Source organism: Hyla sarda, chromosome 1 (genome assembly GCF_029499605.1).
Source record: "Hyla sarda isolate aHylSar1 chromosome 1, aHylSar1.hap1, whole genome shotgun sequence".
NCBI classification, from domain to species: Eukaryota; Metazoa; Chordata; class Amphibia; order Anura; family Hylidae; genus Hyla; species Hyla sarda.
In genome coordinates, this window is record NC_079189.1 from 50,001,608 (window position 1) to 50,022,460 (window position 20,853).

General features: G+C 41.6%; 1 protein-coding gene across 2 annotated transcripts in view; it reads left to right on the plus strand.

Annotated features, from left to right (window-relative positions):
- HTT (huntingtin) overlaps window positions 1–20,853 on the plus strand; it is a 270,836-nt gene that overhangs the window by 25,489 nt on the left and 224,494 nt on the right. For both annotated transcript variants that reach the window (XM_056555022.1, XM_056555023.1), the window contains exons 2-3: window positions 5,403–5,486; window positions 12,294–12,414. In XM_056555022.1, the coding sequence (XP_056410997.1) occupies window positions 5,403–5,486; window positions 12,294–12,414 (205 nt within the window). The remainder of the gene's footprint in view (window positions 1–5,402; window positions 5,487–12,293; window positions 12,415–20,853) is intronic.

A 20,853-nucleotide genomic window follows, 5' to 3' on the forward strand; every position in this document is an offset into this window, starting at 1 on the left:
TCTGACTAGTTGCTATTGGCAACATGGCGACTCTTTGGGCGGAATTATATTAACATCTTCGCTTTCTGTCCCTGAATAGAAGCAATATTACCATCCTAAAACCTGTCTAGATCTTGTAACAAGAGACTTCAGAAATGGCGGTTTTCATCTCCCTAAATATAAACAAGAATGTAAATGTTCACTGAAAGCTGGCAGAGATGATACAGATCATCCATTATTAATATAAATCAATAAATGGGAAAACTGTAGGGCAGCGTTCACACTAATCTCTTTGCATATAGATGCTGGTGCTCGGCTGTTGTTTAGTATTATCCTATGGAATGTTTTGTATATCACGACTTGCATGGGGGAAGGAATGTGAAGAGGTCGTGTGAGGACCTGCGGCCCGAGCCATATATATTGTATACAGTAAGGTTCAGTAAACCTGATAATCCAGATTATGGCAAAGCCGGCCACAGGCTAGAGCTGGAGATCCCTATAAGCTTCTCAGCAATGATCTGTGTTGGTCCTCGGGGAACTTATTAGGCTGCTTATACCTGTGACTATATGAGCCGTGTATTGCTATGACATGAGTCGGTGACTGACGGATCACTCTGTTACCTATCCGTCCTGCATAGGTATCTACTGTATAAGCGCAAAATAATAAAGAAATGTCCAGTCTTTTAAAAAGGAAGGTCTGATGCAGCACATTGATAAAAGAATGCAGCTTTATTTTTTGCCATTATCTATTAGTGGTATATAGGGGAACCACTAGTCCAAACACAACTAGTACATACACAAAAATAGGGGGATTTCCACCTCTCTTAGGGGGCACAAGTAACTTGGTGTCAGATTATTCTACATTAGATAAAACAAAGCACTACTACACCATGCAGACACTTTTCAAGTGCATCTTACCATCTTTTTACAAGCCCTGCTACTCTCAATGACTATTATATTACGTGACTGCGGGGGCCATTACTTTCAATGCTGTCTTCATCATGGGCATGGTGTCAGTGGTCTGTGCTGGTATTGACTGTATAGAGCTGTGGTAGACAAGACAGAAGATGAGGAGACTGGTAACCGTTCACTGTCCTTTATATTTTTTCTTCAGAATTGAACCCTCTGCTGGTTGACCTATAACTTCATAATCTAGTATTTTACCCAGTTTTGCTGCACTGAATTATGGGATCTGAGAGCATTGCCATCGGTGTAGGATGTACTAGGAAATGCTGCAAAGTTATCCTGCCCCCATGACCTTACAGACACAGGTATACCCTGTATACACACCTATCGGCAAATATGGAGGTCCAGTGATCTTCATTCTATAAGGCTCTGAATGTTGCTGCTGTTCTGGTTCCTATATTATGAATTGGTCATAAGGGTCTAACCAGAGTGGGAAAAACATTGCAGACATGTTTTGAATACTCAGTAACTTGGTCCTATGTTGTATCGATGGCACAAGTCTTGGGACATCCTTAATAATAAAATGAAAAATCTGAGTTTTAAAGAGATGCTACTCCTTGGGGTGATTGTGGCAGAGCAGACATGTGATCGGATGGGGCTACATGGGGACACGTAACAACTCACTGTGAAATTGGACCTAGTTCACGTCTTTGGAGGAGGTTATTTCAGGAGGCTTTGTTGCAGATTTCGCCAATAATTCTGGACATAATAGCACAGCACCATTACTGAAACCCAGTGAACACCATGTATCCAGTAGTATATGTTACTGTGATGTAGCAGAAGATAGATCGCATCTTTTTCAGTAGGGACACATTGAGTTGCAGTGATCCAGCAATGTTTCCTGTTTGTGAGGGCCTTGGTGGAATGAAATTTATATATATATATTATTATTATTATTATTATTATTATTATATTGGCCTGGTTACCTGGTTTTTCATGAAGAAACTAGTAGTAACTATTATAAGTGACTTACCATTGCAGACTATAAAAGAAACACATGGGTGCTATTTCTGATTTTGTGTAGTTATCAGTACAGGTCCCCGGAAAAGTCAATGTGTGAATTATTTCTACAAATCAATATGTAGTCTGCCATTGTCTCATCCAGTCTTTAATATCCTGTAAGGGTCTATTCACACGTACAGTATTCTGCGCAGATTTGATGCACAGATTTGATGTGCAGGATTTCTAGCTGTGTTCAGTCATTCAGTTTACATTTAAATCTGCAGCAGAAAATCCTGTGCATCAAATCTGCGCAGAATACTGGACGTGTGAATAGACCATGAAGAGTAATAACTGAAATCAGATCTTCATAGTCTTTCCCTTAAGAGGCAGGTTCTCTCCCTCCATGTTATCGTTTATCCTCTATATTGAGTAGCAATTTCTTCTTTTTTTTTTTTTTTTTTTTTTTTATGGGAGTGCTCAGCAGCTATATTAGCATGATCTAAAGGTGATACAAGGTGCTCAACCCCAAGTGCAGTTGTGCACCTACATTGGAGTGGAGAACCCGCACCTATGGATCACAATTTGGATTCACTCCTGTGGTAGATGTATACAGTGACATTGGCTAACCCTCAAAACTGATGTCAAATTGAGACATTAGCCAGTATATCCTTATATGAAGGACACACCGGAGCCCGCACACCAACGCCAAGGTTTCTCAAGTGGTGCGGGACCTATCAACTAACCTACCTGGACAGATAAGAGTGCTCAGCAGATACCTGGATTGATGGTTAGTATAGTCACTGCTTCTTTATTTCTGTAAAGCCCCTGCAGGTAACATGTAGTGTGGGAGTTTAGCTCTGTAGAAATGGACAAACTGCTAAAAATAGCTGGTAGAGCCAGAACAAAACTTGATTGTCTAAGCACTAACTACTCATTTAAATTGTCATGAGGCATTTTGCCAATTGCAACACCATTGGAGTGGTATATCTCCTCATGTGCTCCTGTCCCAAGAATTACGTGGGCAAAACAATAAGATCCTTGAAAAAACCCATACAGGAGCACGTGGGAGATATAGTTAATAAAAGGAACACTCCAATTGGAATTCATTTTAAGGAGAAACACCAAAACTCAAGTAGTGATTTAGTAGTTCAGGTGAATGAAGTAATCAAACCATCCCCAAGGGGGGGCAAGTGGGACAAAATGATCCTGCAACGTGAGGCAGAATGGACCTTCAAATTAGGGTCGGTCAAACCCAACGATCTTAAAGAGGTACTCCAGCCCTGAGACATCTTATCCCCTATCCAAAGGATAGGGGATAAGATTTCTCACCGCGGGGGTCCCACCGCTGGGGACCCCAGCAATCTTGTATTCGCCACCCACCTGTTTGAGCTGCACGCTGCGGTGCCTGCTCACAAACAGCCGGGTGGCAAACACAGGGCCAGAGTATTGTGACATCACGAATCCGCACCCACTAAGAATATACTTTTTTTGGTTTAGAGTACGGATGGCGGCCGTTTAGTGAGTTACTAATTCTATTTTTTTGTGTGTGCATTTTTTAATCGATGAAATAAAATTCTGTATTTTAACCCTTCCAATCTTCAGTGCTATATACTCAATTAACTTGCCCTCACTTTACCTAGTGGCTTACTTCCAGCCACCAGACATAAAAAAATAAATAAAATAAAAAACGTGTGTTAACTCATATATTTTGCAGTGGTCTCAGGAGAGGCTAGCAACCCCCAGGACTTCAGGTCAAGTTCCTCACAACTTCTAAAAGCAGGCTATCGCCTAGAGTTAAAGCCCTGTAACGAGCTGTCTTCAGCACCTTTGCTGAACTGGGCTAGCCCAGTAGCACAGGAAGCAGGAAAAAAGGCCCCACTACCAAACCAGCCTTTCGTTACATAAAAATGAAGTCATGAAAATAGGACTTACCAAGTGTCCCTACCTAGTGTAATCTTATCTCCTGGATTCCCCACAACTTGCCCAGTTTCTCCTGGATGAGATATGTGCTACTGTTATTTAGTGTCCATGTTCAACAGGGATTTGCTCTTATGGCTAGTAGAGTATGTATATATGACATATAAAGTGTGTGTGTATGTGTGTATAATAATGAGTTGTCCTGATGGCTAGTAGAGCATATATTGATGGGGTTGACCTGTGGTGACAGTCCGTTACCAGTTTCATCCTGACTAAACCACACGCAGCATCAAACTATTACAAACTCATGTTTTTTAATGGTCTATGGATCCCTGTGAAAGGCTGCAGAGTTTCAGAGGAATTTTTGTTATAATACTGGCCAGGAACGTGGGCTCCACATTATCTCGTTGGCTTCTCGTCCTGATTGATAGATCTCTTCCTATATCCAAACAGTGAGAGATTGAACAATGTTGGTGTGCGAGTGGGGGAACCACCCCAATTACCTGGAGCCCTGTTCCTGGTCTGTGTCATAACTAGAATTCCTCTGAAATTGATATTTTTGATATATTACCCTTAACATAGTTTAACTTATAGAAAAGACCGAGCCTCTGTCCACAACATAAAGTGTTCTCAGTGGTTCATAGAGGGGTCACTCTGGATATTACTTTTGTGCATTTATCTTGACATAAACTTCCTCTGCATAAAACTTGCTTCCTCTTCCTGCTCCTCAGACATGACCATAGGGGCTGCTCAGGTTGCTGCATTTTCCTTGAACATATTAATTGTGTGGAACTGAACACCCACCTTATTCTATTTGTCATGTAATAAAATATTGCAACTTATTTTTAAAGATCTTGTGCTGTTGGCACCACTTTCCCAAAAAGTGAGTGGAATCAGCGCTAAGGTGTGGGCCTACTATAATTTAAGATAGAAATGGTAAATTATATGGGAAAACTGACAGTTCATACATTTTAGTTTGTGGGGCGCAGACAGTCATAATGCACCAAATGTAATAAAAAGGATTTAAATCCTGTTACTCTATCTCTAGTTTAAACACTTAACGTCATTAGAGAAAAACTTTTGACAGAGGTTTTGATCACCCTGGGTCTCACTCTTATAATCCTGGGACATTTGCATCGGCACTGTTCGGTCAAATCCAACCTTTTTTCAGTATAAGCCTATACAGACTTGTATAGAAAATGGTTGGATTGGCTTGGGACTAAACTGCGCTGCTGCTTGCTCCCTTAGCTATAACTAGCAATTGCTGCAAGTCTCAGAAGTGAAACCTGGTGCGATCAAAACTTTTTACGGGCAACATGTCAACGTTTTTTCTAATGACAGTAACCCTTTAAATCTGATGTATGAAATTAAAGTCTTAATAAATCTTTCTCTACGTGCTTCAGTGGCCATGCAATTGGTCCTCAAGTCCTTTCTTCCCCAAAATGTTTTTATTTATTAATTAACCCTGGTGTCAACGGAGTCATGAAAAAGATTGTAGTGACCAATGGGTGGTGGTGAAATTATTGTAACCAGTTAACCTTCATTGGAAGATTAGGTCTCTGCTGTTCTAACCGGAGTTTTATCTGTTTTATTTCCAGAAAGAAAGAACCTTCTACGAACAAAAAAGATCGAGTGACTCATTGTCTGACGATATGTGAGAACATTGTTGCTCAGTCTCTCAGGTAATTTTACAGTCATCCAAATTACACATTATACTGCCTTTTGTAGGATCTAGGCCTATTTCTGTTCTTTTAGCTATCATATAAAGTTTACCTCTAGGAAAGGCTCCTGGCGCTATACAGTCACCTTGGTAAGAGTACTGGACAATCTTCTGACTGTGTCTCCCACATTGCATGTAAACTTCTAATGGGAGGCGCAGAAAGAGCAACTCTGACGATACCCTATAGCAGGGGTTCTCAGCCGGTGGTACGCGTATCCCTAGGGGTACGCCACCTGTTGTGCGGGGGTACGCAATGCGCTGACAAATACCGGCCATGCATTGGCCAGTATTTGTCAGCGCAGAGTGGGGAATAGCCGCAGCAGCTCTCTGGAAAGTACTGCGGCTGCAACTCCGGCCGTGGCTACTTTGCGGGAGCTGCATGGTTGCCAGGCAGATGTGTGACGTCCCCTGATGCTGCGTGGAGGTGCTGCACAGCCCAGGAGGATGTCACTTTTCTGTGTGGCCCCGCCGAACGGGACTCTGGGAACTAAGTGTTTGGGAGGGAGGAATGTTAGTGTGTGTGTGTGTGTGTGTGTGTATGTATATATATATATATATATATATATATATATATATATATATATATATATATATATATATATATATATATATATATAATATTATATATAAAATTTATATTAGCCCAGGGGGATCGGAGGGGGGAGAGAATTAATGGCACAAGCGGATTAGGAATTGGGGGGGGGGGGGGGGGTCATGATTATCCCTACCCCCCTCCATCTTTATCCCCTTGTGCCATTATTCCCCTCGCTCTCTGATCCCCTTTTGCCATATCGGATAATAATGGCACAAGGGGATTAAGATGGAGGGGGGAATAATGGCAAAAGGGGATCAGAGGGAGGGGGGAATAATGGCACAAGGGGATTAAGTATTGCATTAGTATAAAGGTAAGCACATGCCATTATGAAAATAAGTAATTTTATTACTTATTTTGTCCGTAGGTACCCCTCGCACGTAAGTTCCGTGCGAGGGGTACCCACGGACATACTTTCACCCTTTGGGGGGGGGGGGGGGGGGGGTACAGTCACGAAAAAGGTTGCGAACCATTGCCCTATAGTGTATTGTAGTTTGTTCTACTGTCAGTTGCCACTTGACTACCAGTCCAGCATATGTGAAGCTTGAATTTTCACTTCAGAAAACAAGTCATGTCTGCACCTGTCATGTTGTACATGGATGACTTAGACCATTTTCTGTAACAGAGCTCTGGTTCGCTGTGAGGTGCTTATGGGTTTGGGGATTGGCATGTGACATTGCCCGCTGGACAACATGCTAACTCCGGACCTGGAAGCACAGTTCTGCAGGGCCAGAGCTCGATTAAACCAACAGCGACAGGGTAGCGAGGAAGAGGAGTATAGGTTTGGTTTTATGAACCATCCCTACTATGAAACAAGTTGTAGAGATTAGAATCTTCAAAACTTATGGAGTAATCACCCAGAAAAAATAAAATCATACTTTATTGCTCTTATTCAGGCTTTTGTGACATCTTGAATTCTTTAAGACACAGAATTCACTAATAAACCTAATTCTACATCAAAGTGGTTCTAACTTTCTAAAAGAGCAGTGATTCATGAATATTGTAGGAAGGAGTCTAGTCATCTACCAAATTTTTATTTATTTATTTAATTACATTGGGAACAATCAGCATCTTTTTCTGGACTCCATATTGGATTTTCATCTTTAAGGGTACGTTCACACACAGGATCCTGCACAGATTTGATGCACAGGATTGGTAACTGCAGATTAGAAGCTGCGCTCAGTCATTTAGTTTACATTGAAATCTGCAGCAGAAAATCCTGTGCATCAAATCTGCGTATCAAATCTGCGTACGTGTGAACGTACCCTAAAGGGGTTTTGTAATCCTTTCCATTATTAGAATTGACAACTCTCGTCATGTTGGTGTTATGTTTTCCTTCTATTAGCCAAGTATAGAGCTTGATAAGGGATCGGTTTTTACGGTACAGTGGTCCCTCAAGTTACAATATTAATTGGTTCCAGGACGACCATTGTATGTTGAAACCATCGTATGTTGAGACCAGAACTCTATGGAAACCTGGTAATTGGTTCTGAAGCCACCAAAATGTCATCCAAAAATAGGAAAATGTGAGGATTAAAGAAAATAAGTAGATAACTAATACAGATAAAGCAAATCCTTATATATAAAAGTAAGAAGGATCTCCTGGGAGCTGTAAATCACTGTCTATGTCAGTGTTTCCCAACCAGGGTGCCTCCAGCTGTTGCAAAACTACAACTTCCAGCATGCCCGGACAGCCGTTGGCTGTCCGGGCATGTTGGGAGTTGTAGTTTTGCAACAACTGGAGGCATCCTGGTTGGGAAACAATGGTTTATGTAGAGGACAGGAGCTTCTTCAGGGTCCTATACAGTACACAGTGTCCCAAATGGAGTCGCCCTTACTTGGTGTCCAAAAGAGCAGCTAACCCTGGCACAGGTAAGGAGTAGTACAGAACTTGTAGTTCCTCCCTGTACTGTAGGGGGCGCTACCAGACAGCCAGTCAGTGCATGTACTTCAGTAATTCAGGGGATTTTCCAGTAAAATGCCCATTCTGATTGGTCAGTTCCTCCAGTTGTAACAGGTATCACAAATCTGGACTGTCCGTAGCATTGTATGTTGAGTCTGGTTTCAAGTTACGATGGTCCAGAAAAAAACATTTTATGTTGAAACTATTGTAAGTTGAGGGATCACTGTATTTGTTTAGAAATACAGATTACAAGATCATTTTTTTTTTTTCTCTACTTGATCTGAAAAACTTCTTCTGTTCCGTAATCACATTTCCTTTCATGTCTTTGAGGGACGTGGAATGAAGCCAGAATTTTCAGCAATTTAACATTGTTTTGTGCCATATCTGTTATTTGTGTGTTTGCTGTAAAGTAAAGAAGCTGGTGACCACCTTGTTGCACATGTTCTTGCCCAGAGATAGGGGGCTATGTCCATAAAGATCTCTGTATGTGTCTTAACCATAAAGATGAACCTTGTGTAAACAGACTTTGCCTATTTCCGCACTTTGTTCTGCCATTACAGATTAACATATTTTCAATTAACTTTGCCTTCTTCTTTGTGCATCACTGGTGTTATAGTCAATATGCAGGAACGTGTCCTTGGGTTTCTTGTAGGCCACTGTAATATTGACAAAGCATGTCCAGCATTTCTTCATGGAAGGATAAGAGGAATTTTCTTCTCTGGATTAATGCAAGTCAGACTAAGGCTGGGTTCACACTACGTTTTGTCCCATACGGGAGCGCATACGGCAGGGGGGAGCTAAAAGCTCGCGCTCCCGTATGTGACCGTATGCGCTCCCGTATGCCATTCATTTCAATGAGCCGACCGGAGTGAAACGTTCGGTCCGGTCGGCTCATTTTTGCGCCGTATGCGCTTTTACAACCGGACCTAAAACTGTGGTCAACCACGGTTTTAGGTCCGGTTGTAAAAGCGCATACGGCGCAAAAATGAGCCGACCGGACCGAACGTTTCACTCCGGTCGGCTCATTGAAATGAATGGCATACGGGAGCGCATACGGTCACATACGGGAGCGCGAGCTTTTAGCTCCCCCCTGCCGTATGCGCTCCCGTATGGGACAAAACGTAGTGTGAACCCAGCCTAACACTGAATACAGAAACAATTGGCTTAAAATAAACCCTAAATGGCCCTATACTAGTTCTGTAATATGAAGGGCTTGAATACCATAGAAATAATATTTTAAGGGTTTTAGGATGCAAAGTGCTGTATATATGATGTTGCAGCTAAAATTAGAAATGTATTCCTTGGCTTGTGTTCCTGTTTGTTGGGAAGAAGACTCTGCTGTGCAAAAAAAAGAATGTGATGCAGCATATTTGGCAGACCTTTGTATACAGATTGTATTAAATAATATATTATGGCTAACAATATAATGTTCAAGTTAGTAGAGTAAAAGTTGGGCAACTCTTTTTACAACTGATTCTACCGGCAGTGGTACAGAGACATGAACGCAAAAATAGGTTTTCTTTCTCCTTTCATCATGTTGCGGTATTTAAATTGAATTACACTGGGAACAACCAGCATCTTTTGCCGCACTCAATGTTGGGTTTCCATCTTGAAAGCGTTTTGTAATCCTTTTCATTGATAAAACTGACCATTCTCATGTCGGGGTCATGTTTTCCTTTATTAGCCAAGTATAGAGCTCAGTAAGATCTGTAGGAATTTTCACTTTTACCTGCAGAATAATTTCTATTTTCAGCCTTGTTTTGCATTTGTAAACAAATAACAAATGTGATTATTTTTCCCTCTACTTGATCTGGAAAAACCTCTTCCATTCAGTAAACACATGTCCTTTCATGTCTTTGATGAATGTTGGACGAAGTCATTGTCTTTTATTCTTTTTCCTTCCATCATGCCTTGGTATGATTTTGTAACTTATCATGTACCTCAGAATTAGAAGAAAGAATAGTGGGGGGGGAATCATGTGACAGCAAATTGCACTGAGATGTATCTGGCTCAAAAAATGGTGGTCACTTCTCAAGCCCATTTAGCTATTGATGCCATTAAAAATCTGGGATTTTAAAATTGATGGTCTCTTCTGAGCGTAGTATTAGATCGGCCAGGTTCCAATGCCTGGCACCACTGTTACATGTACTCGTCCTTGCATCAATTTACTATTGGTAGCGGCAATGCACCTTGTACTTCTGCTACGAATAGTAAAGAGATGCAAAAAAAGAGCAAATGTAAATGTGCTGGGGACTGGTCATCAATTTTAAAAGCTCGGCTTATCCCATTAAAGGGAAGCTGTCTGCTCTATATAATGCTCAAAGTAATAAGTGTATCTTAGCTGCTGCCTGTGTACAAAATTATATAATCCTGTTTCCTTCAAAGTTCCAGTGCCCTAGAGCAGTGGTCTTCAACCTGCGGACTTCCAGATGTTGCAAAACTACAACTCCCAGCATGCCCAGACAGCCAATGGCTGGGAGTTGTAGTTTTGCAACATCTGGAGGTCTGCAGGTTGAAGACCACTGCCCTAGAGGCTGTGTTGAGCTGCAACATACACAATTCCTGCCTCCTGCACACCTCCCTGCTTGATGTCTAACACTGATCTCTGTACATCAGTCATACAGGGGAGGGAAGGGGTGTACATGCAGCACTCAGCACCGCCTCTACAGGACTTGAGGTTAGAGCATGATGTTATAATTTTGCAAACAGTCATCAACTAAGAGACAGGTATCATTTGTTTATTGTCCTGTGTCTGCAGCTCTGAGCAGAATATAAAGCTGAAATAAAAATTGTATAAGTATAACTAGCGCTGGAATGGTATGTTACCGTCTGCCAAGATAACGCTGAGGGGGTCCTGACCACTCCTCACATGGATAATTGATTAAAACATAATGTGGTATTAGCGTATCGGTGCACAGAAACAATGAAAAGGTGTATTCAACCTTGCTCTGGATGTGTTGATTGGCCGTATCCTCGATATGAGGAGCCGGTGAGTAATGAGACTGTGTTACTGATGATAATTCTTATCAGATATAGCAAAAATGTATTATACCAAAATGTCCATGGATTTAATTACACCTAAAGCAGAGTACTGAACGATGACAAAGAGATTTGAATAAATACTGAGTTAATTGCAATTGACTTGCGATCACAGTCTCTGTGCATGCATCTCGTTACAAATGTTTCAATAATGTTTCCGATGTAAATACAATGACTACAATCTCTGACACAAATGTGGCAGGGGCCAAGTGTTTCATAGAAAATGAACCGGTACCTGTAAACATACAGCGCTCGTGTTAGGACTGTGACCCGGAGGTTATTTCCAACTTGCGATCCAGGTAGGGATGTAGACTGGAATAGATATCCGTGGTGGTTGATGACTGAAATCGATGTCCGCTATGGTTCCGAGGAGCCGCAGAGAGCTTCCTTCAATACGGGTTTTTTTTTAACTACGGTTACACACACCGTGAGTATCGCGCCGGCCGGATAGCGTCTCACCGGTGTGGCGCGCTGAACAACGGATCGTTTGCGGTATTGCCTGGGCGCTACTTAGTGACGTCACTATTGTTGTAGGGCACAGAAGCCGGGTCAGATCCAATGCATTTCGGATAGTTCGCTATCCTTCCTCAGGGATCCCTGAGGAAGGATAGCGAACTATCCGAAATGCATTGGATCACAGTCCTAACACGAGCGCTGTATGTTTACAGGTACCGGTTCATTTTCTATGAAACACTTGGCCCCTGCCACATTTGTGTCAGAGATTGTAGTCATTGTATTTACATCAGAAACATTATTGAAACATTTGTAATGGGATGCATGCACAGAGACTGATCGCAAGTCAGTTGCAAATAACTCGGTATTTATTCAAATCTCTTTGTCATCGTTCAGTACTCTGCTTTAGGTGTAATTAAATCAATGGACATTTCGGTATAATAAATTTTTGCTATATCTGATAAGAATTATCATCAGTAACACAGTCTCATTACTCACCGGCTCCTCATATCGAGGATATGGCCAATCAACACATCCAGAGCAAGTTTGAATACACCTTTTCATTGTTTCAGTGCGCCGACACGCTAATACCACATTAAGAATATAAAGCTGTCAGATTCCCTTTAAGTAAGACAAATGATTTACTATACCAGAACCTGTCGTATCGTCCAATATTGGGTCTAAAAAGAATATTTTTTTGTGTGTAATAAAGAGAAGATTGTCTGTTTAGGTTGCTGGAAACTACACTGTTGCATTCAGTTTTTTTCCTTTCACATTTGCAGGAATTCTCCTGAGTTTCAGAAGCTGCTTGGCATTGCCATGGAGCTCTTCCTTTTGTGCAGTGATGATGCCGAGTCTGACGTCAGGATGGTGGCTGATGAATGCCTCAACAAAGTGGTGAAAGTATGTCTCTTCATCCCAGATTATTGTTACTTCAGTAGAAAGTCTATGGGAAGAGTTATCAAAACTTTGACCAGTTGCCCATAACAGCCAATCAGATTGCTTCTTTTATTTTTCAGAGGCCTTGTTAAAAAAGAAACCTAAGTGATCTTATCTGGTCAACTTTTCCTGTCCACAGCTTTTGATAAATCTCCCCCTAGGTGTGAGAATGTATATTTGTATAAAATAAATGTTATGCCAGTTGTCCCCCTTAAATTTCTTTGTTTCATAATGCAAACATTAAGTTTCATGGGCTACGATAATTCAATGATATAGACACGTTGGCATGGATTTTATATATATATTTTTTGCTATTTAAAAATTAAAATTAAACAACTTTCTAAGTACTTTTCATTCAAAATGTTTGCTGCTGTAGCATCTGTGTAACTCATTCACTTAGCTGGCTGCCCTGCTAAATTTGATACAGATTCTTTGCTCTTTCCCTTCCTTCTTTCAAGAGCAGCAGGAAAGGAGGTTGTATAGAATAGGTCAGAGTGTGGAGAAGAAATAAAGCATCCATGTCTTCAGGGAAGGCAGTTTACTCAGACTGACCTGTGTCAGAGTGTAGATGGGAAAGAGCAGACACAGCAATGGGGACTGCAAGTGGTTAAGGCATGGAACACAGCCTGTTATTGTTTGGAAGTATGGAGGGGCAGAGTGAATCCATAAAGAGAAGAGAACCCTTGTAGTAATGGTGGCTGCTTTCACTTTATCCCTATGATAGTTAAAAGTTAAACTTGGTGATGTGTACATGTGTATATCGGGCAGAGATGTTTGATTTTTGTATGAACAATAGCTATCTATTGGCCAAACATTTGATCACCGACAGCTGTCTCAATAGATCAATCCACATACATAGGCATTCAGGTCAGCCGTGTGTTCTTATGGTCTTAATATGGAGGATGAGTAAACCGCACCCAGACAACTCTGGTATCTTATTTCTGAGAGAACAAAAAGATTGGGCAGTGGAAATTCAACACCGACTTCATCAGTCGGGGGAGGGTGAGAGGCCTTCATATCCTTTAAATGTGTAATGGGTGGGCGACCTAAAGGGCTCATTCTTATCTCAGCTTACCGGCCCCCTCTGGCCTATTTGCAGCCACCGGAAGTATTCAGGGAGGCGAAAACAGCTCAAGCGAGTAGTTAAAGAGTACCTGTCATGATCTTGTAAAATGTTTTAATTAGAGATGAGCGAACTTACAGTAAATTCGATTCGTCACGAACTTCTCGGCTCGGCAGTTGATGGCTTATCCTGCATAAATTAGTTCAGCTTTTAGGTGCTCCCGTGGGCTGGAAAAGGTGGATACAGTCCTAGGTGACTCTTTCCTAGGACTGTATCCACCTTTCCCAGCCCACCGGAGCACCTGAAAGCTGAACTAATTTATGCAGGATAAAGTCATCAACTGCCGAGCCGAGAAGTTTGTGATGAATCGAATTTACTGTAAGTTCGCTCATCTCTAGTTATAATCCTCCAAGTTCACTGCCCCCATCATGATAAACCACCCCCTGCCTTTATTTTTATTATTTTTTTCGTTTTCTACCTTGATATTACTCTGTATTTTCTGCTCAGTCTGATTTACAGACTGGGAAGGGGCGTTCCGCAGCAGGCGGGACATCATCTGAAGCCTTATGGGGAGAACTTCCTCCCTCACTCTGCTACACACAGCCCAGAGCAGTTCAGTGTTTGAGGTGAGCTATGATTGACTAAGTCTGCATACCTTACCTTCCCCCATCTCTCAGTGTTTCCGGAGTTTGGACTTTTGCCAGACCAGCAGGAGTCCAAAGTCTGTGAAAAAGATAGGGGGAAATGTGCTCTGGACAAGTAGGAAGACACCTAATGGCAGCTTTTTTAAACACAAATAAAACAGAAAACTTTCTGTATTTTTTTAAACAAAGTTTTTTTTTTTTTTATTTACCATAAGGAGTGCATTAGAAACATTATTAAAAAAATTTTTTATTTGCCATAATGTAGGGATGTCCCAATACCATTTTTTTAAGACTGAGTACAAGTACCTATACTTTAATTCTAGTACTCGCCGATACCAAGTACGAGTACTTTTAAAGGGAATCTGACACCAGGGTGATCTGGTTTCTGGCGCTGCTTACCGTATGATATGTGGGTTCCTTGTTGTGTACAATGAGGCGGCTGCTGTAGTAAGATTGATTCCTTCTCCATTGGGCAGAACAGGGAATTTGCATTGGCGGCGAGACCGATGTCTCCGTAGCGATTGCGCTGATGTTCACATGGTGAGCAACGGTAGACACCAGGTCCCCTGCACGATCTACATATAAATTCAAGTTAGTGCAGGTGACTCTGCTGTAAGATTGCCTGTAATAGTAGGTAGTATCCCCTTGTAGGTAGTATAGATAGGTGCAGACATTAACAGCTGCCCCCCTGTAGACAGCAGCCCCTCCCCCTTGTAGACAGCAGCCCCCCCCCCCCCCTTTGTAGACAGCGCCACCCTCGGTAGTGCCCCTGGGAGTTGCTCATTTGCGGCTGTCCTCTGTCGGGTGTTGCCGCTCTGCTGCCCCGTTCTCCCATCCGCATCATGGCATCCTATGGAGGGGCATGTGACATACACGTCACTCTGCTTCCTTCATAGCGTTACACTGAGCGCAGTGGAAAAGGTGGAGTTATGTATGTGTCACATGCTTCTCCATAGAACGGGCATTTGAATGGAGGACGCCGCACTGCAGCATGTATCGGGCTTTGTATCGGGGACATTAAACGAGTCCCCGATACCATGCAAGTGCCAGGTATCGGCACCGATACTATCGGTATCAGGACATCCCTACCATAAGGAGTGCATTAGCAAAAATTAGTTTTTTAATGAGTGCTCATTTAAGCAATTTGCATTACTCCCATTCACTCAAACGGGAGTCGTATAAAAACGTGTTATCCCCGCGTGCTACACTGTTTATATAACTCCCTTAGTTATGTCAATGGCGAAGCTCTGGGGCCATGCTGTTTGCACAACTCACATTACAGGTAATGAGAGTTGGCCAAATTGCATAACTCCCCCGCTTCTGCCTTTTTCAAGTTGCAAACAAGCCGAAAGGGCCAGGAAACCAAAATACTGAGATGGTAATACTCCTTTAAGGTAGGCTCACACGTAACTGATCCGCAGCGTCACACGTAACTGATTTTACGCTGCAGATCTGCCGATGACCTGACCCATTTTGTGCCTCCAGCTGTTCTCCCGCCTCGCTCCGCCCCTGACCTGCTCGCAGCGGTAATCCGCCACTACAAGCTGCCACACAGAAGGCCTGCGTGTCGGCAAGTGCACTCTGACATTGCAGAGCAGCTGCGATATCGGAGTACACTGCACCGCAATATCAGAGTGCACTCGCCGACTCGCAGGTCCTCTTTGTGGCTGCTCTTAGCGGGGGATTGCCGCTGCGAGCAGGCCAGGGGAGGAGCGAGGCGGGGCAACAGGGGTGGCAACTGCTGGATGTACAAAATGGGTCGGGTCACCGGTGGAGCTGCAGAGTAATATACGCTGCGGATCTGTTACGTGTGACCCTACCCTTAGGGGTACGTTCACACATACAGGATCCTGCGCAGATTTGTAACGGACAATTAGAAGCTGCGCTCAGTCATTTAGTTTACTGTGAAATCAGTAGCAGAAAATCCTGTGCATCAAATCTGCGTACGTGTGAACGTACCCTTAAGATGTATGGCTAGGCTTACTTGCCAAAGAGATTCTGTTAGCAATTTACAGAATATTAAATTCCATGAAATATTGGCCTGTATATCCCCAGACCATAGGTACATATACAAGGAGAAGAAACACTACATAAAGATGATGATATAAAAGAAGAAAAAAATATGCCGTAAAAGCCCCGTGATTGCACGGAATACAGCTTTGGGAAAACCTTTACTATTTCCTGTTCCTTTGTGACTATAGGTCAAACGCCTGCAGCTTGGTGGTTAGTGTAATAACCCTTCATGTTTTTACCTAAGTAGCTTATTGTCATGTGTGAAATTGCCCATTAATTTTTCTTTTCTAAATTCTGTTCTGAATCTGAGAACATTGGTTCCTGGTGTTTTGTATTATTTCCTGAGCTGTAGCAGGTGCTGGCTCCACAGGATACACCATATGCACAATCAGTTTTCTAGCTGCAAACTGGACCTGACGTACAGTCAGTAAATAAATATTCGCTATAATTTACCACCCCAGCCTAGATTATGTATGCATTGTGTGCCATTTAAAGGAGTACTCCAGTGAAAACTTTTTTTCTTTTAAATCAACTGGTGGCAGAAAGTTAAACATATTTGTAAATTACTTCTATTAAAAAATCTTAGTCCTTCCTGTACTTATTAGCTGCTGAATACTACAGAGGAAATTCTTTTCTTTTTGGAATGCTCTCTGATGACATCACGAGCACAGTTCTCTCTGCTGACGTTATTATAATAATAATAACACTTTATTTATTGTTGTCCTTAGTGGGATTTGAACCCAAGTCCCCAGCACTGCAAGGCAGCAGTGCTAACCACTGAGCCACCATGCTGCCCTTAGCATACATCTGCTATGCACGGTTGCTAAAATGGACAGAGATGTCAGCAGAGAGCACTGTGCTCGTGATGTCATCAGTGTTCCAAAAAGAAAGGAATTTCCTCTGTAGCATTCAGCAGCTAATAAGTACAGGAAGGATTAAGATTTTTTAATAGAAGTAATTTACAAATATGTTTAACTTTCTGCCACCAGTTGATTTAAAAGAAAAAAGGTTTTCACCGGAGTACCCCTTTAATTTTTTAACCCCTCTGTCTAATATTTCCACCACACAGACCATTTCTGCTATTATTCTATCTTAAAGGGGTTATCCAGGAAAAAACTTTTTTTTTTTTTATATATCAACTGGCTCCATTAAGTTTAACAGATTTGTAAATTCGATTTAAAAAAATCTTAATCCTTTCAGTACTTATGTGTTGCTGAAGTTGAGTTGTTCTTTTCTATCTAAGTGTTCTCTGATGATACCTGTCTCGGGAACTGTCCAGAGAAGAAGCAAATCCCCATAGCAAACCTCTTCTGCAGTTCCCGAGACAAGCAGAGATGTCAGCAGAGAGCACTGTTGCCAGTTAGAAAAGAACAACTCAACTTCAGCAGCTGATAAATATTGGAAGGATTAAGATTTTTTAATAGAAGAAATTTACAAATCTGTTTAACTTTCTGGCGCCAGTTGAGATAGATAGATATATATATATATATATATATATATATATATATATATATATATATATATATATATATATATTATATATTATTTTTCCTTGAATACCTTTTTAACAAATTGTCGTTTTCTAATCCACTAATCTTTTATAGATGTGCAGTTACAAATAAACATTGATTTTGGCAGCATCGTCGTGATTCAGGGCCAGGAGAGTCACATTTTCAGCTTCTTAGTCAAAATGTCTTGTAGTGATTGATGTCGGGTGAATTGTTATTACGCTGTATTGTTTTGGAATCTAAGTGTTTTCGGTTTCGGTCAGGCTGTGACTTTTTTTTGGAAGTACAGCATGCAGTTTACCTTACCCGCAGGTGGCACATGAATGGGACTATAGGAGTTAAATAATTCCAAAATTAAAATTTTACATCTATCCACAGGATAGGGCAGTGATTCCCAACCAGGGTGCCTCCAGCTGTTGCAAAACTACAACTCCCAGCATGCCCGGACAGCCTTAGGCTGTCCATGCATCCTGGGAGTTGTAGTTTTGCAACAGCTGGAGGCACCCTGGTTGGTAAACACTTCCATGGATTATCTGGTGGCTGTGGTTCCCATATGTGGTCGCCCCATTTCTTACAAAACTACAACTCCCAGCATGCCCAGACAGCATAAGGCATACAATCACACCCCTACCCCTTAATTCCCTGGTTGAACTTGATGGACATATGTCTTTTTTCGACCGTACTAACTATGTAACTATGTAATCCACTTCATAAAATCTGCAGCATATGTAGTATGTGTGAACATACCGTTGTTTACTTATATATTAGTTTTCAAGCTGCTTCATGATACATTTTCCCCATTCCAATCTGTCCTAAGTTCCAACAATAGTCCTAGCTGTTGAAGATTCTGTTTTTTTTTTTCCTTCCCTTACCCTTCCACAATTGGTTGATTGTTTATAGAAATCCCTTTTCTGTGTGTAAGATGCAGCATTTCACAGAAAAAAAATGGATAAATATTACAAAAGCCCACAGTAGAAGTCACAGTCTTAGTGCCGGGTAGTGGTGGCCATGTGCAGTAGTTCTGCAGCTTGTTCTGCATGCATGACTTGTGCTACGGATTCACCTACACATGCGTACGTTTGAGGGGTTAAATCTGGCCTGGATTTCTGCATCACTTCCGCAGCGTAATGATTGTACAGTGAATCTGCTGCACACTCATTTTTCCGCACATAATTCTTCCTCCTGAATGTTGATAATGTCTTCAGAACCACTTGTATCGTTAATTGCTGCAGGATTGCAGTCCGCAGCACATCACAAGTGCCCTAGTTTGGTGCAGCGGATTTTGCTACTCATTGACTTGACTATGTAGGAAAATACGCGGCTGCAAAATACAGCACATGTGACCCTACCCTAAAAGAGTGACATATGTAAAATGTCCCGCTTCACCAGTTGCTGCCATGTTCCCATATGTTTTGCTGATACTAAAAGGTGTAAGTCCTAAATTTTTGTCAGAGCATATGTTATGTGCTTTATAGTGCGTCATTCCAAATCCTCCTGCTTATCAGCAGAAGGACCCTAATTAATCATAAAAATTAAAAAATATTTTCATTCTGGCATCCACTGATCAGGAAGGGGTGTGTCTTAGGTAAGCACGGAGTCTGTCCTCACTCGACATGCATTCACTTCCTCCCTGAGTCTGCTGTGCTGGTTCTCTTCATCCAATCACTGGAGGCTGCTCTGTAAGCCCCTCCTCTCTGTTTTCATGCTGCAGTCTAATAGGACAGGAGTGAGCACAGAGGAGTACTAGTCTCGCCCTCACTTCCTGGACTTTGTCCCAGACTGTGCCTCAGCTGGGACAAAGACGATGCTACAGCCAGACAGAATTATGTTCTGGATGTTATGGGGACCCCTAATGGTCTTTTTATATAACCATGATTTATATAAAAGGAGATAAAACATTTTTTATTTAGTATATTGGAAAGGTTAATGTTTTGCCAAGATGTACAGCATATAAAATGTTTTTGAATCGGACAGTGACCATTAAGGAGAGTTAAAATAAATAAATGAATACAATACACTTGCACTAGTGTATAGCAGACCATGTATATGTGCTTCACTCCCGGCCTGGTCTCCAGATCCTACTGATGTGCTCCATAGACTATAATGGAGTCCTCAGTCGGATCTGGCATTCGGCCGGGAAGTAAAGTGCAACTCCTTTACCTGGTTGTAACTGGTTAGAAATCTATAACAATAACAGTAACGCTTTGAGAGGTGTTCTTGTTCTGCACCTTCTCCCTTGACATTTGTGGCGCTGTTTGTCAGTGACTACTCCAGGAGAAATGAGGGCTGTACACATTGTGGACACACTAGATTACATTGATTTTTTTTTAAATATTTTTTTATTACACTTGATATAATTCTGCTATAACTGAGGGTGTAACATAGTGCAAAGCTGCAGAACTCCAAGCGGCAATAAGCCATATACATAGAAATTTGCCGCTGCTATCTACTGACTAGGATGGTTCTTTGTTTACATCTATTAGAAATTTCTTATTAAAATTCTGGTTTTGGTATATATATGGCTTCTATAATGTTCAGTATTCTGACCACCTCAGCCTCCCATACTCTATACTGGCACCCAGTGATCCATAAATTCTGATGGTCTAGGAATGTTTCTTTCGAGTACAGACCTGCAAGACAATCTGGAATTTTACGAGATACTGAAGACTCAACAGAAATAGCCAATTCCGAGACTCACCTGATCTTACCAGCATATGTTGTATTTATATTATTTGTGTTTGTCTTACTGCATTTTTTTTACTCTTGTACAAGTAAGTTTTGTATGAACATCCTGTGATCTAGAAGGTCGAGAAAAAACTACAACTTTTACTATATATAGTTGAAGGCATTGGTAAAAGGGTCTCTTGACAATAATGTAATCACAAGGTGCCCTCCCGCAGTGACCTCCAGTGATCATCTGTATTTTTTTGAGGAGGGAAATTCTGCTACAAGTTTTCATTTTCCCTACAGCGCCACCACAGGACAAATAAAGCATTACACACTGTACATTCAAATTAGTGGGTTGTCAAGAGGCACTCTTTGCTATGGTCTAACTTTTCTTTAAAGTCTTGCTGCTGGTTTTCAATGATTTCTTGACTATTGTCGCACCTTGCGTCAATAGATGGCAACACCCTGAGTAGATAGACAGGACAGGTCCTCCAGAGTAGGAGGCACT